The sequence below is a fragment of the Falco naumanni genome, chromosome 2 (genome assembly GCF_017639655.2).
Source record: "Falco naumanni isolate bFalNau1 chromosome 2, bFalNau1.pat, whole genome shotgun sequence".
NCBI classification, from domain to species: domain Eukaryota; kingdom Metazoa; phylum Chordata; class Aves; order Falconiformes; family Falconidae; genus Falco; species Falco naumanni.
The window spans coordinates 95,308,289-95,324,057 of NC_054055.1; the positions used below are offsets into that span (position 1 = coordinate 95,308,289).

General features: G+C 38.5%; 1 protein-coding gene across 1 annotated transcript in view; it reads right to left on the reverse strand.

The window, feature by feature from the left end:
• Positions 1-15,769, reverse strand: part of EGFL6 (EGF like domain multiple 6) — a 43,900-nt gene continuing 28,131 nt past the window's right edge. The window contains exons 8-12 of the mRNA XM_040582744.1: positions 14,622-14,951; positions 5,513-5,593; positions 3,466-3,552; positions 1,834-2,099; positions 1-673 (exon numbers count right to left, since the gene is read on the reverse strand). Of these exons, the coding sequence (XP_040438678.1) occupies positions 578-673; positions 1,834-2,099; positions 3,466-3,552; positions 5,513-5,593; positions 14,622-14,951 (860 nt within the window). The 3' untranslated portion in view covers positions 1-577. The remainder of the gene's footprint in view (positions 674-1,833; positions 2,100-3,465; positions 3,553-5,512; positions 5,594-14,621; positions 14,952-15,769) is intronic.

Below are 15,769 nucleotides of genomic sequence, written 5' to 3' on the forward strand. Positions count from 1 at the left end.
GATACTGATGACAAACAAGGTATTTCACATACTTTATTAGTAATGAAAATATCCCTCAAACACATGACTTCACTTACAATTTGCTTAGCTTCGTCAAGAAGGAAATAAAGCTCCTCTTTCTTCTTACTTGTTGAACAGATTGAATATCTACACACTAAGTAAGAAGTTAAAATGACGTCACCAGAAGTAGTAACATTCTCTTGAATACTGCTTTATGCTCTTCTGGAGTACAAGATAGGAAATAGAAGACTTAAGAACAGCTGTGAAAATAACTTCAAGGAATAAAAGCATGTAGAAATTGTAAAAAAGCTAGACAAATAATACTTTAGAAACCCTGACCTTGAATTATAAAATACAGTAGTGCTACACTCAAAGCATGTATTAGAATTAGAATAACTCATTAAAAAGTGTACTCTGCATCTTGCATGTCAGTTTTTCTGTTTGCATTGCTGCATTAATTTCAAGGCACAGTTTTTATGGTTTTGTTCTTTTTATAAAGAAAATCATATAAAAATACACTACTAGTAAGGCAAATATTAAAATCAGGATTAAATCTAGTATACTCAAATATCCATTATCAGGTATCTTCTGGACACAGACCAGAAATTAGTATAACATTGTCCACTCCAATTTCTCCAGTTTTGCCTTTCCCACGTTCCGATTCAAAAGTGACCTGGCATAAGAAAAGAGATGTATTAACAGTGAAGATGTAGTTTATCCAACCATTTAGCAACTTTTAATGTTAATTAGTTATAATGCTATATGTGAAGAATGTTTTATCACAATACAGGATTTAATGACTTAAATCCTTGCGATTTTTAGAGTTTCTGTGTATTATTTGAAATAAACTTATAATCCTCTGCACAGATTTAAAATACCAAATGGATTCCTTTAATAAGATTACTTATTTTCATTGTACAAAAAAAAAAGCAAATTGAGTGAAATCCTATTACAAGAATGTAGTTTCATCACAGTATGTGATGTTAGTGCACTTCTGTTCAATCTATTTGGATCCTTAGGTTTTGGGTGGATATAATATGTATCTATTTACTCTCTGTTTATATAGTATGTATATATACAGTATAGTATGTATACTATATAGAGAGAGTAGGTTCATTTTTATGAATAGGATGCCTGGCTTTTTATAATCTGATTCTCACTTATGTAAGGGCTTTTCTACATCATTCCAGCAGTGCAAAGAACCTTGAAAACGGCTTGCATTTCATCTATACTCAGTGTTCAGCAGAAGCCTTTACATAGCACTGAAAATGTTCAGTCACATAAATCTAAGTCAGAATTTCATGGGGAAACTTGATGAAGTCCTGATTGGGGCAGTTTCCAGGCATACATCAGTGTAGTGTTCCCTGTTGGCTAGTATGTCCTGCTCCTAAGGTGATTGCCCACGGTTGATTATACATGACATTTCCTTTTGCTCTCATGGTCTGGTTTAGTGTGGCTTGAGAGCATCCTCTTCTATGAAACAGAAAATTTCCATTTTTCCAGGCATGTATATATGCTTCTGTTGCATGAGATATTTATTAAGGAGAGATTTTGACTGCTTGTGTTGATTTATGATCTGATGCAGTTTTTTACATAATGACAAGATTACTGTCATCAGTGTCCTAACCAACTGGGACAACTCAGTTCTGAAATTACAGCTAGATAATAACTTTTCTGCCTCCTAAAGTGTGTGTTCCTGTTGCCCATTTCAGATATGCCTTTCAGTTGCCAGTAAGTGATGCCTCTAAAACAGTTGGTGGAACACTTAAGGATTAGGAAATTAAGCTGTTGTGATGGTTATGGTAGTTGGCTTATAAATTGAATTATACTTACACTGTTGGTTGTTTCAGCCCCCTGAAATATCTCTATTTTTCCAGTTCTCCACCTTTCATCTTTTCCTTTGTTCTGCTCCCAGACAGGAGCATGCTTTTTGCCTGTCAGAAACACTCGGAGTTTCCCCACTCTCTCACCAGCAAGCCGATAACTGAAAATCAAGCAGTAGCTGCTCTTTGGCTTGAGGTCCGTGAGGAGAAGTTTTAGACGCCCCGTATCCTTCTTGTGCCCCACAAAAGCTGGAACTGCCATGTAGTACCCATCACCTCGTAACAAAAAAAAAAGGAAAATGCATTTGTAATGGACGTGTGGTATATATTAGCAAACTGAATACATATTTGCAAAGAAAATACATGGAAGCTGTGTTATTTGAGAAATTTAAAAGACTGGAGAAAAGCAGCAGGGAGTGTACTTTGCAAGGAAAAAGCTTGTACTGTTGGAAGTCAGATCAGTTTACAGAGGACAGGAGTTCATATTTCACTAGCAATCACAGTCATTCTTCCTTGCACTGTCTTTCAAAGGCAAAACCATCTTGGTTTTTCAAATGCAACAGCCTGAAACATGCTGCTGTGCCTCTTTGATCAGACCATTTCCAGTACTTGAGCTAACTCAATACTCTCTCCAATGTCCTCTGCAGTGGTGACAAACTCATAAAGGAACTGATAGCTTATTCCCCAAATCCTGAAGAGCCAATGAAATGACATAGACAGACAAAGTGATAAAGGGATAAAACATCTGGGCCTATAAATGAAGTCATAATCAGCAGGTGTAAGTTTGGGGAGATGGGGTAAAGTCAGGGTAAGTTCTTCCTGGAAGTGACAGCACAGAGAAGGGACTTGGGGATTTGGAGCAGGAGAGGAAGGATTAGTGAAGAAAGACTGAGATGGAAAGACTGTGAGGGAAGAGGGAGAGAATGTGTGTGTAGGAATTGGTGCAAGTGGCCTGTAGGATCCGCAGGATCCACTGGTCCCTACTGCAGCAACTTCTGCAACATTTCCTGTCTCACAGGGAAGAGATATCGTGTCAAACAAGTTTCTTCAGCAACACTTTTTTTATGTACACCTGCACAGAGGCTGCACATCGCAGTTGTGGAGCTCTTTCTCATGTTTTAGGAGGCCTGCTATTGGTACCAGGTCAGGTATTGGTTGTACTTGAATAGCCCCTGCCTTTGGCTCATTCTGAGGAATGCTGTCACTAGTTTGGTGTTGCAGAGCCTGAGATTTCTGACCAGTTATGACAGCGCTGTCTAAGCCATTTTCAGTGACTGCACTGCCACATCCATCTAAATGGCAGATGTGTGGTTAAATGCTCCAGCAGTCTTGCAGAGACACAATGTGAAACTAATAAAGCTTCCATTGCTTTGTACCTTGCAGTTCTGAACAGTTATATTCTAATAATTTTTCTCATATTTTGATTTGTGTGTGTTGAAATACGTTCTTGATTACCAGTTGCCACTGGGTATTTCAAAGAAACAATTTCCACTCCCAGCATTCTTTACCTCCTTTTTTCTTTTATAAAGATAACCGACTAATAGGAAAGCTATCTTGATTCTGGTTTTCCCTCCATCCCTCTTTTTTTTGCAGGGGGTGAGCCATCAAATCAAAGCATAGCAGAGGACAGATATTTAAATACCTCTATCTCGATCAGCAGGATTCCAGTCAAAGTCATCATCAGTGTCTTGTTTCCAGTCGCAAACGCCTCGACTGAAGCTGCAATCAACTGGAAAAAAAAACTGGCAATGGAGACTCAGAGATAAAAGGAGCACTGTATTATAAGTACTGATAAAAATAATTTGCTCTTTATTCACCCAGTTATTAATGTATAGGCCATTCTAAAATTACCTACAATCTAAGTTCAGATAGTATTGACCTAGATTAAATTGCAAAAAATGAAAACATCAGAATTTATGTAGCAATTCTTTCTTTTAACTCACAGAAAAATCTGTTGTGTCTTTTTACTGCTAATCTCCTATCTGCACATGAGTTTATATGCTGTGACTTCTGTATAGTGAGCATGTGCTGACTGCCAGGTATAGTTGGAGGCATTAGTTTTGAACTCTACCATCATAAATCATTTGAGATCTGCCAGCTTTAGAGCTTTCCTCTCTCCATTTGTTACACTGCTGTAGTTGTAATCAGCTGAGATGCGCAAGCTCCAGCTCTATCCATCGAAACTGAGAAGATGGCCTTCCATGACAGGACTCCTTTGCATCAGTAGTTGATACTCATAATAGCCCAAACAAGTTGACATTTAGAGCACATGAAAAAGGGTGTCACCCAGAGCACACCACAGCCTTCCTGACTGTGCAGATTAAAAGCATTATGTACACAAAGAAAAAAACACTGTACAATGCAAGCATTACAGATCAGATTAAGAATAATACATCAGCCATCTGAATTTCCTCAGAAAGAAGCATCCTTAATATTTTCATGTATTATATCATGAGACAGAGAAGTGCAGTACATGGCATTTAGAGAGCTTTACTGTATAAATCCATTGTTTCCGAGACTACTGCTTCCTGAATTGGAAAAACTCCAGTATCTTATCCTTAACATCAGACAGCACATCTGTCTATTCTGTTTTCTTTAAGTTTTGGAAGCATTTGTGGATTGGTTTTGGGTGAAACCTACCTTGTTCTAAAAATAATCTCAGCTACAGACAATCCCAGCATTTCAGCCCTTGCCTACTTGGCTGGTAACTCCCCAGGAGGATGCTGCTGCCCTGTAAATGCATCAGCTCAGTATGATCCCTCAGTCCCCTCCTTTTGATTTCTGCTTTTTTCTGTGGTTCTCATAAGCAGGTCCTTATAGTCAGCTTCATGATTCTGCCCATCACAGGCAAACTGTTTCTCACCAGGAGAGAGGGAGTGCTCTTTGACCTGCCTTTATGTTCTGCTTTGATGAGAGCCACCCTACAGCCTGTTACAGTTCCAAACAGGCAGTGAAGTTTTCTATTTGAAAGTGTGTGAAGCAGTTTCCTAAGGCACGGCAGAAGCTTAAGTTGTGTACATAAATGGACAAGTCTTGGACCTTATACGCTCTCCTGACTGATTTTGTAACAATTCTTTAACATGAGAAAGAGCAGATTTATCTTACTCTGATATCCACAGGGCTTACTGGTATGAATTGGGAACCATAATAAATTCACAGCCAGGCTATTTAAGATTCAGGGTAAATACTTCAGTCTTGTTCAGGGGAGATTCCTATTGACTTCTGACAGAGGACCAGGAGAAAACCCAAGAGAATATCGCTGAAGGACATTGGCATATTGTTACATACTATGCAACACTCTTCTAATCATGGTTTCATTTTATAGACAATAGAAATTATTTTTTCATGACTGAGAAATAAATCAAGTGAAATTCAATTGCAAGTCAATTTTCAATGTGGTGGAACTTTCTATACATTGTTATAAACTTGTATTTAATTTTTAATTAAATTAATTAAATTTTAATTGATTTTTTAAAATGTTTTGAATGTATGTTCTGAATAGGACATAAGACTGGCTTCTTACATTGGAACTGGCAGAATGGTTTGGCCAGATACTGTCTCTAACACGCTCATCAAACCTTTGTTTTATGTTAAAGGCTTTTAAACTGGTTCTGCCTTAGCTAATATAGGTTGTCATGAAAACACATAATACACAGGAAAATGAATACTGTAGAATAAAAATAATCTACCTTCTTGCTCTGGTCTTGACACTGGAACCTTCCTCTGTGCCAAAAGAGGGCTGAAAGCAGCTGCTTCTTTCACCTTGGGAACTAGGGAAAACAACTTGTCAAGTTGCTGAGTCATCACAGGAACAGAAAATGGAACTTTATCCCTTTATACCAAGGAAGTATCATGATTTGCCATCATTTACTTAAATAACTCAACGTATGTGTTTTCCACCCCACCACCAAATTCGCATTCCTAACCCCAGTTAGATACTAACTCTGAATTTTAAAACTTTATTTAAATTGCTGTTTTGCACAGCACTGTGCCTTCTAAGCTGTGGGCAATGGAGTTACAAGATTCACAAGGTCATAAAATGTGGAACATGATCTTTCTTTGGCATGGTGATCTACTTTCTTGCTACAAAACTTCAACTAATGATCAAAGTACTTGAACTCTACCAGACAGTGAAGTCAACAACTCAGTGGCTTGGCAGCACTTTGCCAACAGCAGCCTCAAAAATTGGGTAATGTCAGAGACTTTGTAAATGTCATAAACATTGGGGGATCAAAGGCCTGCAGCTCTGTATTCAGGTGAGTGATACCTGGTGCTACTGTAACAGAATTCCCAGGAAATCATTTTTCTGAAGCTGTACTCTCTGCTGGGGTACATGTTGTCCTGCAAACGTGGTAAACTCTGCTGCCTGTTGGGAAGGAAGGGCACAGTGACTGCTCTACCTCTTCCTCACCCTCCCTGCAACAGCTGGCAAGCACAGCCTGATGTTTTGATAACCAGTCCTGGTGGAAACCCCTGAATAAGTTCCTTTGTAAAAAACTGGTTGATGTGCCTTGTGCCAAACTGGAAGAGTCAGTATAGCAGTACAGTCAATGTGCATTCCCTACAATACTGACCTAAAGGAGTTACTCAAGAAGCACTATTTTTCAGCAGCAGATTCAAGAGACCAAGGCAAAACCTCCCTTGTCTGATAAGCTATGAAGATACAGAAGCTTGCAAACTCTTATTTACTCTAAAATACTCTAAGTATTTTAAAAATTCTATGAGTGAGCTTCTTTTGTACTATTTTAAGTGATTAATAGAGAAGTGCACTCGATAATCTCGACTTCTTTGTGCAGAGCCTGTGTAGGTAACTAATCCCACATGAGATAAAGGGAAAGGCTGCTTTCACTGGCAGAGGATTCTATCCTTTGCAAACACATATGCAGATGATACCTATCATATATGCATAAAAACCTACGAAAACAGCTTAAATGTGCCATTTTACAGGAGGAGTGAGGGAGGATCCTTTGGATTACTGCTTACAAAAGCTGTTAGTGGAAGGCCTGACAGACTGAAGTTCACTTTTCAGCCACATCATGTGTGCAGCAGTGCTAAGGAAAGCTCAGGCTTCCTCAGCACTGCCAGATGATTGGAATAGTGCCAGCTATGGAAACAGAAATTACTTTTCCCTACTCCGCACTGTATCAACATACATGCTATCAGAAAGTCACAAATGCCAAGTATTTTAAAGTCATTACTTTCACGTGCACGCACATTTATTTGTTCAGAGGGGAGTTTGCTCCCATGAGTTCCACTGAGCTAGGGCTTTCCATTGAAATGCTCCAGCATACTCGCAGTCATAAACACATACTCAATTTTAAGAATATACTTAAAACCCACTACAATCCAGAGCCTCCTAGCACTATAAAAACCATGCCATCTACTTAACCTTTCCTCGTCTTCAAAACTGTCAAAAATTGCTCTGTGTGTACACCAGAGAAAACATACTAATGAAGAGGCCCTGGAGGCACTTCCTGAGGTGCTGAATTAAGCTGAGAAAGGAGACTCATGCAATCTTACGAGCTTTCTGATGAATTGCCAGGAGCGTGTCCCCTCTTGTTGCCCTTGCAGCCTTCCCCTCACCCAGACCATTGCTTAGATCACCTGGATAATATTCTTACTTAAGGCAAGGACTGATGTATCTTTCTCCAAATTAATATATGTCTACATACACACATTTAGGAACAGGCACATAGAGATTAGGTGTTAAGTTTACTGTCATGCCATAAACTTGGCCTCACGCTTAGTGAAAGAGGCTGAGGCTGTGAAAACTCTTGCCAAAACGAAGAGAGCTATTAAAATATGATCAGTTCTGGAAAGAGTGGAGTGATTTAACAGAACACAGCAGCTGCCAGAATGATTTATTTATTGAGTTATTGAATTACACTTGAATTCTTTTGAGGGATATACATGCAGGTGTAGCTGAGTGCTGCAGATGCTTCAAGTGAAGAACTGTCATGCACATAAAAAGAGCCAAATTTTGTATCCAAATCTATTTTTGTTTTCAGTGTTAGGCATTACACTCAGGTTCTCCACTTACTGGAAGATACCAGCTGTGTATTATGAGAAACCGTAAGCTACAGCTTACAGAAAAGTTTCCAAGAAACCTTACTTCTTGGAGTGTGCCTGCCTTTTACATCAGACCATCACTGGACATAGCCAGGATCCAGAGTCTACCCCCTCCTAAGTACTAGGCAGGAGGCAGGATTTCTCTTTTCAGCTCTTCTGCTGTCAAGTGGTACTTGCAGAAAGGCAGGCCTTGTCTTACATTCCCTAAGAACATACTCGAAGAAAAACAAAAGCTCACATAACATCCTACTTTAGGCACAGCTGAGTCTATCCTTCCTCCTGGACTGCTGGTGCCCACCCATGTACTTATCTGCAGCACTATCTACTATATAATCTCTGCATATAAAACTCTTCATATCATGGTGCCATACATTTTTAACTGTTGATGTCATCATGATACTCTTATATGGTAAGATGGGTTGATATTAAGAGCAGGAATTAGTGGCAGAGAGAACTAACGCCCTGGTCTTCAGAGTTACCTTCAGAGGTAACTACCTACCACCGATTTCCATATGAGTTGTGTCTATGAATGTCTGCGATGAGCTGACCATAAATAAATTGGTGATGTTCTGGTCCTGAGAACAGCCACCTTACTGCTGACACAGGTTCTTACATCTGCAAGAAATTCAGTGTTGCTACCTGCAACATGTATCTAAGTATTTCCCCTGTTCTGAGGAGTAGGAATCTCTGAGACATGTTAGATGCGGTTTGTCAGTTGTATTATATTATCAAGAACTGCAGCAAGGAAAGAGACCTTCTGCAAAACAGAACAGCCCCAGACAGCTCTATCTGGCTGGAAGTACTTCCCTAAAAAATAACAGGACTCATAAAGCAACTCTGAAACTACTGGGGATGTATGCAATCGTGGAAATGCTTCTTAACAATAACCTCAGAAAATGAGAAAGTAGTGCTGAAAAGAAGCATTGAGACACTGTTCTAGTATAAATGTGCCTAAATAAAGTGCCATGAAGGGGATCTAGAAACAAATTTATACATGAAACTAGAATTCCACTTTAAAACCACCAGGCTTACAAGGAGTGCTGCGCATAATGACATAGATGAGATCTGAGAGCCCCTTGTCTGGGGACCTTTAGATAGCGAAGTAAAGGAGGATAGTGGACTGCTACTACAAGATATAGCAAAACAGTTAGTTAGGTTCAAGCATATCCTTTCGTACAGTGCACAGCAGTGTCCTCCTAGAAATGCAGGCAGACACCAGTTCACTCTGCCTGCCAAACAGGTTTGTTAGCACTGGTCTGCCAGTTGCACCAACTCTTGACTATGTAACTTCTTGTTTGGAGCTGGCTTGCACCTGGCTTGCTTGGAGCACAACTGGAGCGAGCTTAGGTCCGCCTGAAAAGTACCAGGCAGACAGACCCTCAACTTGGTCTGTAAGTCAAAATAAGGGCCAATGAGCTCGTGAAAGCAATAGGAAGCTTCAGGAGCACATCTGGAAAAGTGCTGTTTGGACTAAACTGCAACATTAAAAGGTTCAAAGTAAAAAAAGCAAAAAAAAGGCAGCTAAACCCCCAAACCTAACAAGCAGAAGCTCAGTAGAATAGGTCTGTGGAACACTGTTTTATGGGCACCCTTCAGAAAGAGTACAAAAGCACTGGTAAGCAACTGCTAAGTGACTGTGGTGCTAATGGAGCTTACTGAAACACTGATAAATTCTCCTTCATATGCACTTGGTTTCACCTCTCTGCTTTGCCAACTGCTGTATATAAAATTATTTATACTGCATTTGGAAATGACATTTTTGTCTGAAAAACATGGCTTGGTTTATAGCTTGGAAGTAACCTTCTATTTATCTGCAGTAATGCATGTGCTATCCTTAAAGCTTTAATTCCTTTTTTTCCCTGTTAGCGGGACTGTGTTTCTAATAAATCATCTATGGCGTCACATTGAGCTCTTGCTGAGGCAGCTATATTGGAGGAACAGTTACATAGCAGAATACAAGCACCTATGTATTTAAGTGTGTTAGTTGTGGGCAACAGAATTTCTGAAGTGCCTGAAACTGCAGCACGTGGGGACTCTCACAAAAATGGTACTCACTGTCTTTCTAACACTGCTCTCTGATGTTCAAAGCCCATAAAAAAACCCCAGAAAACCAGAATGGGCACTGTAAAAAAATCAAGCAGAATATAAGAGGTAGTAAAATGAAGACTAGCTTCTCATATATGCAGTATATCACTATGTCAGACTCAAAGGAATATGCCACATCTGTGCTACCACATCCTCCTCTGAAAGAATTACATTTGCCAGATGTCTGACATCTTTTGAGACTTTTATCTATAGCTGTGGACTGAGCTGTCTGAACATTATTTACTCACACAGTGGTCTAATTATCAGAAAAGAATAAGATTAAGAGCAAATATCCTCATTATCTGAGAGAGTGCTCTTGTTCAGAATTAAGAGCCTAGAACCTGTAAGGGAAACAGTCCACTTTTACTACTGCCAAATAATAATCCAAAACCTTTTTCTCATTCTTGGTACTATCAAAGGAAGAGGCTCTGTAATGAACACAGCCGGCTACATGATACTATAGGAGTGTTTTAAGCACGATATGAGTTTCATAAACTGATAAGAGTACAGAATATGGAATTTCGTTCCAGTTAGCAATACCATTCTGGATTACAAATGGTACATGAAAAGCACTGAAATGTTAGAAAATGACAGGGTTCACCTCTAGCTTGAGTCTGGAGACATCTGTACAGTCACTGCCTATATAACCAAGCACTTTGTTCCACCTCTCTGTGTCTCCTTCCCTGTATAGAAAGGACATTTCTCACACAGTAAGCAGCTTTCCAATACTTTGGTTTACTCTTATTTTCTATACATCTGCAATTTTTGCCATCAATAGGACACAGAGTCCTACTTTTTAAACTGCACCTTTCACAGCAGGACAGGTCCTTCCTTCACACTGAACAAGGTAGGGATCCCATGGAAAACAGTCATTTAAAGTCATTACAGGCAGTATCATAAGGTATAACAATGTAAGAAGAAACATATGTTTTCACAGATTAATTTTTGACATTTCTTAAATGCTGGGGGCTTCACTGTCTTTAATATTCTGTTTTTAAAAAACCCTGTGAGTAATAGTTTTCACAAAGGTCCTTTATTTTGATAGTTGGTCTATTTTAATAAATTCCTTTTCCATATAATAATTCCCTTTTTCTCTACAGTATTTTTCTGTGGCTCCTTATGTATTTATTATGTAGTAAAACTACTATGATAAAATAATACATAAATTTAAAAATACTAATTAACATCTCTAAAAAGTGTGACCTACCCATTTTCCTAATTAAGTACTCTCCCTGGAAGAAAAACAGTATCAATATTAATAACAAAACACAGATACTATGTGAACTGAGAGGATTATATGGAGGAAATTAATGGGTTAGTAACGGAATCACTGCTGAATAGACATCAGCAGAGGAGGCAAAAAGCCAATATGTAAATTTACAAGCTGTATGTCTGAGTTAAAGATGTACTCCAAAAGATCATTCAGTATCATTAAAAATTAAAGTGTTTTTAAAGCCAAATGTTCAAGCAATTAAGTGCCTCAATTGTGACTGAATTTTTATAATAACAAGGACCAAGTATAGCATATGAAAATTTTAAAGGAAAGGAAACACAATTAATATATGCAACCTATCCTGAAAGAAAAATGCGAATGACACAATGCCTTAAGTCCTCTACATAGTTGGTATCAAACAAGAACGCCATAAATAATACAGAATTCACATACTTAATGAAAGTACATCTGGGGCATACTGGTATCCCTGTATCACGAAGCACACCAACCTTCTGCCAGTATCCCCTGGCAAAATAAAATCTCTCTAGCATGTTCATCATATAAATCCATTATATATAAAATTATACCAATAATGGAAAATTCAGCCAAATGTGACTGGAACAATGACAGTGTAGGCAAAAATATAGATAAAACACAGTGCTTTAGTATTTTCAAGCAATAATATTAATTGTCACTGCTGTCAGTTGTAGTGGCAATTTTGTAAAGACAAGAATAGAAATGTGTATGAAACAGAATTCTCTATTTGTTAAAGTATGAGCCTGGCCATCAGAAGACCTGGATTTTATTGCTTCTTGTGAGAGAACTGTGGCAAGTCACTTAATGCTTTGGTCTGAGACTCTCAAATGCATTTGGCAGTACCAGCATGGTAATGCTGAACTGCAAGGGTAGCTTGCCATCCAGTGAAAACTTCAACCCTAATTTGGCTTCAGCTTTTGCACCTGCTACCTCTTTTAGGTAAGAGATATATGAAAGGATCCTTAGAAGATGGCAGGAAGTATCATAAGCTTGTCAGGAGTGAAAGGCTGAGTAAAGAGATAGGCTGAGGTAATGAATTCAGTGTGGCTGGCCAGAGGGAGAGTAGCATCCTGAGCACAGGATCCTCAACTTTGGAGGCATGGCACCGTTAGCCAGAAACTTTTCACCACTTGGTCCAGTTAAAAGCTGACCTGCAGAAGTGTATTTTTGCATGTGGCTAGGTGGCAGATGTTTTGACATTTTGGAAATGTCACTGATTCCTGAATTGTGAGCTTACATGGTTATGGTACCAAAGAGGCATCTAAGTGTCTTCCAGGATGCAGGTCTACACACACTGGATACCACCACTTTCTAAACTGCTTTGAAATGCTCAGCTGAAATTTTAGAATGAATCACAGAATCATGTGGGTTGGAAGGGACATCTGTAGGTCATTAGTATGATCAAGAGGTTGCTCAAAGCCCAGCTCAGTCATATTATGAATATCTCCAAAGATGGATATTTCACAACCTCTCTGCATACCTGTACAAATTTTTGTCCACTTTCATGTTAAAATATTATTTTCACAATATCTAATCAGAATACTTTTGTTCCAACTTATATTTATTACTTCTTGTCCTATTACTGTATATTTTCAAGAAGAATCTGTGTCTCCCTATAACCTTCCATTAGATAGCTGAAGACAGCTATAAAATCTCCCTTTAGCTTCTCTTAAGGCTAAATAAAAGTTTTACTCTCAGCCTCTCCTCATACACTGTGTCCTCCAGGCCCCTGACCTTGGTGGAGCACTGCTAGACTCATGCCAGTATGTCCTCATCTGTCTTGTAATGGAGAGCCCCAAAATGGACACGGCACCTCAGATGTGGTCTCACAAGTGCCAAATGGAGGGGAAGGATCACTTCCCTTTTTCCACAAAGCTTCTTCCTAAGCAGTCATCCCATGTCTGTAATGTTGCACAAGGCTTTTCTCTCCCTTTGCATTTGGTTTTGTTGAACTGGACAACGTTCCTGTCAGCTCGTTTCCACAGCCTGGCCAGGTCCCTCCTAATAGCAGCGCTGCCCTTCAGCCTATGGGTCGCTCTCCCTAGTTTGGTACTGTCAGCAAACTCGAAACATGCCATAAGCACTCACTGTTAATATTTGCAGGGAAAGAGGAGGCTGGTGAACAAAGACCTGACTTCACTCTGTTTATCAGCTTGCTAGCATAATTTGGGAAAGCAATGTTAATATACATCCTTAGCCTGAACTGAAACAGGCCAATTACCACTGAAAACTGAAAAAAAAAATACTTTTAGGATAAGCATACCTTTGGTAAAGAAGCTTGTATTCTCAAATGTATTTAGGTGAATAATCATTTTTTCTTGGCTTTCTTACAGTAGTAATATTACAGATCATTTTTTCCAGATGACTTTAAAACTATCTTTCCTTTTAAAAAATTATGTGTCTTCAAATCAAATAGAAACAATTTGAATTCTAACTTATTTTGTGTTCATTTTTATCATTATGAAATATGGTGCATAATTGCAGTTACTGTTTTCATTATTTTTCTATACATTGGAAAAGAGAAAGTATAATGAATGAGTATAATAAATCAGGGTGTATTTTTCATATTACGTGGTTTTGCCTCTACCTTGAAGAGGGTTTGAGCCAGATGTACTAAAAACCCATTAAAGTGCATCTGAAAACTTTAAAAAGCACAGCAAGGAATTGCATGGCATACAAGATAATAGTTGGAAGGAAACACCTGAAAGCAGACTATGTCATTCTTCCTGATAAACGACTAATGTCAGATATTAAGCAAGACTCCAGCTCAAATACCATCAAATACTTTAAATTTGAGTGTGTCCATTCAGATAAACTCTCACATTTAAAAAAACCCAAACACTCTGTGATTCATGTAGTTATTTTTCTGTTGGGAACGACATGAACAACAGTGGTGCCTATCATATGGTTGATATGATTTGAAACACAAGGACACCACAGTCTATGTTTTTCCTCTGAACCATGCACACTACTTACGATGACCAGTATCCCTGCCACAAGTCAAAGCTAATTATTCTTACTTGTAATGAAGCAGCACAGTATCTTGTTTTGCTAGGGCTTCTGTGAAGAAAATGGGGATAAACTACGTGCTATGCCTAAGCTGCTCTGAAAGCACAGCCTGCAGAGCGCCCGTCAGGATGATGCACTCCCTCTCTGCTCACATTGACAACAGACAGATTCCCCTAACAGGGACATTCCGTGCCTTTAGTCTCACCAGTCAGTATGTTAGGTTACTTTTAATCTTCTGTAAATAAATAAATAAATAATGTAAATAAATTCTGATTAAAATGGCTATAATGTTTTGTGATTATTTTGTTAGTGTTTATATATATTTTTATATATACGCTTATATATTTTACATTGAATCCAGATTTTTTAAAAATTAAGAAACTTACAAAAGACATCTCCTCTAAGGCTTTGCTCATGGTCAATTTGATTCTCAAAATCTTCCTTCTCTTCTTCATCTGACTCTTCTGCCTCCTCTTCTGCAGTAGCTTCACATTCTTTCTCTTCCTCCCTGTAGCTCTTACCAAGATCAATGCCACCTTCATAGTCCAGTAACTGCAAGTGGGTCTTAGAAGATGGTGTCACAGCTGCTTCTGGGATCGCATTCTTAATTGTTTCATGCTTTTTCACGCTGTTTTTATGTGTGAGAAGTTTCTTAATTGTGTCCTTAGTTGTCCCAGGGATTCTTGCAATTTCCTTCACTGACTTTTCAGGGATAACTAGAACCAAGAAGAAAGTATTAAATATTCATCTAAGGAATCATTCAGCAATGACATTTATAAGTGGGAGCCAAATGCTCTACTGTAAGTTCAGTCTGCACAGAACCGAATACGCATGCACATGTTTAGCTCTGTTGTATAGCCAACCCCCTGTTTGAGTTACAGTGAAAAGACCAAAGCGACCCTCCGTCATAACCTCATTTGGATTCCTGTGTAACTTCTCTGGTCTAACTTTCCTTGCATGACAGGCTGAAAGCCACTGAAATGGAGTGTATTTTGAGAGAAGATACATCAAGCTGCTCTGTCATATTTCATTTAGCTCTAAGGTGTAAACCGCACAAATTCAGAGGCATCCGAGAATGCCAAATTATTATTATTAGATTTTTACTATTTTATTATTCCTTTTGGATACAAAATACTAAAAAGATAACCAGTTTTGTAGGATCTTGCAACTTTGGATTCTGCTCAGAAACACAAAGGCTGCCAGAAGATAAAAACTTAATAGTGGGGTAAAAATCAATTGAGATTGTTCAAATCTGTAAAACAAAAGAAAAAAACCCTAAATTTGGGGGTTTCCCTTCTATGAGGTATAATGAAGTCAAATACCCTCTATAGCCAGGCAAAAACTTCAAAACGTTCATTGGTAAGAGGACATTTTTACATTTACATATCAACCTGGATTTTCAAGTCATGTTTTCCTTGTCAGTGAATTAAGTTCCAAGACACAAGATTTTTATTTCTTTTAAAACTCAGGTTTTCTCTCTCTACAATCATCAGATTGTGTTTGGATGCTTGAATGAGGGACATTTGTCACAGGA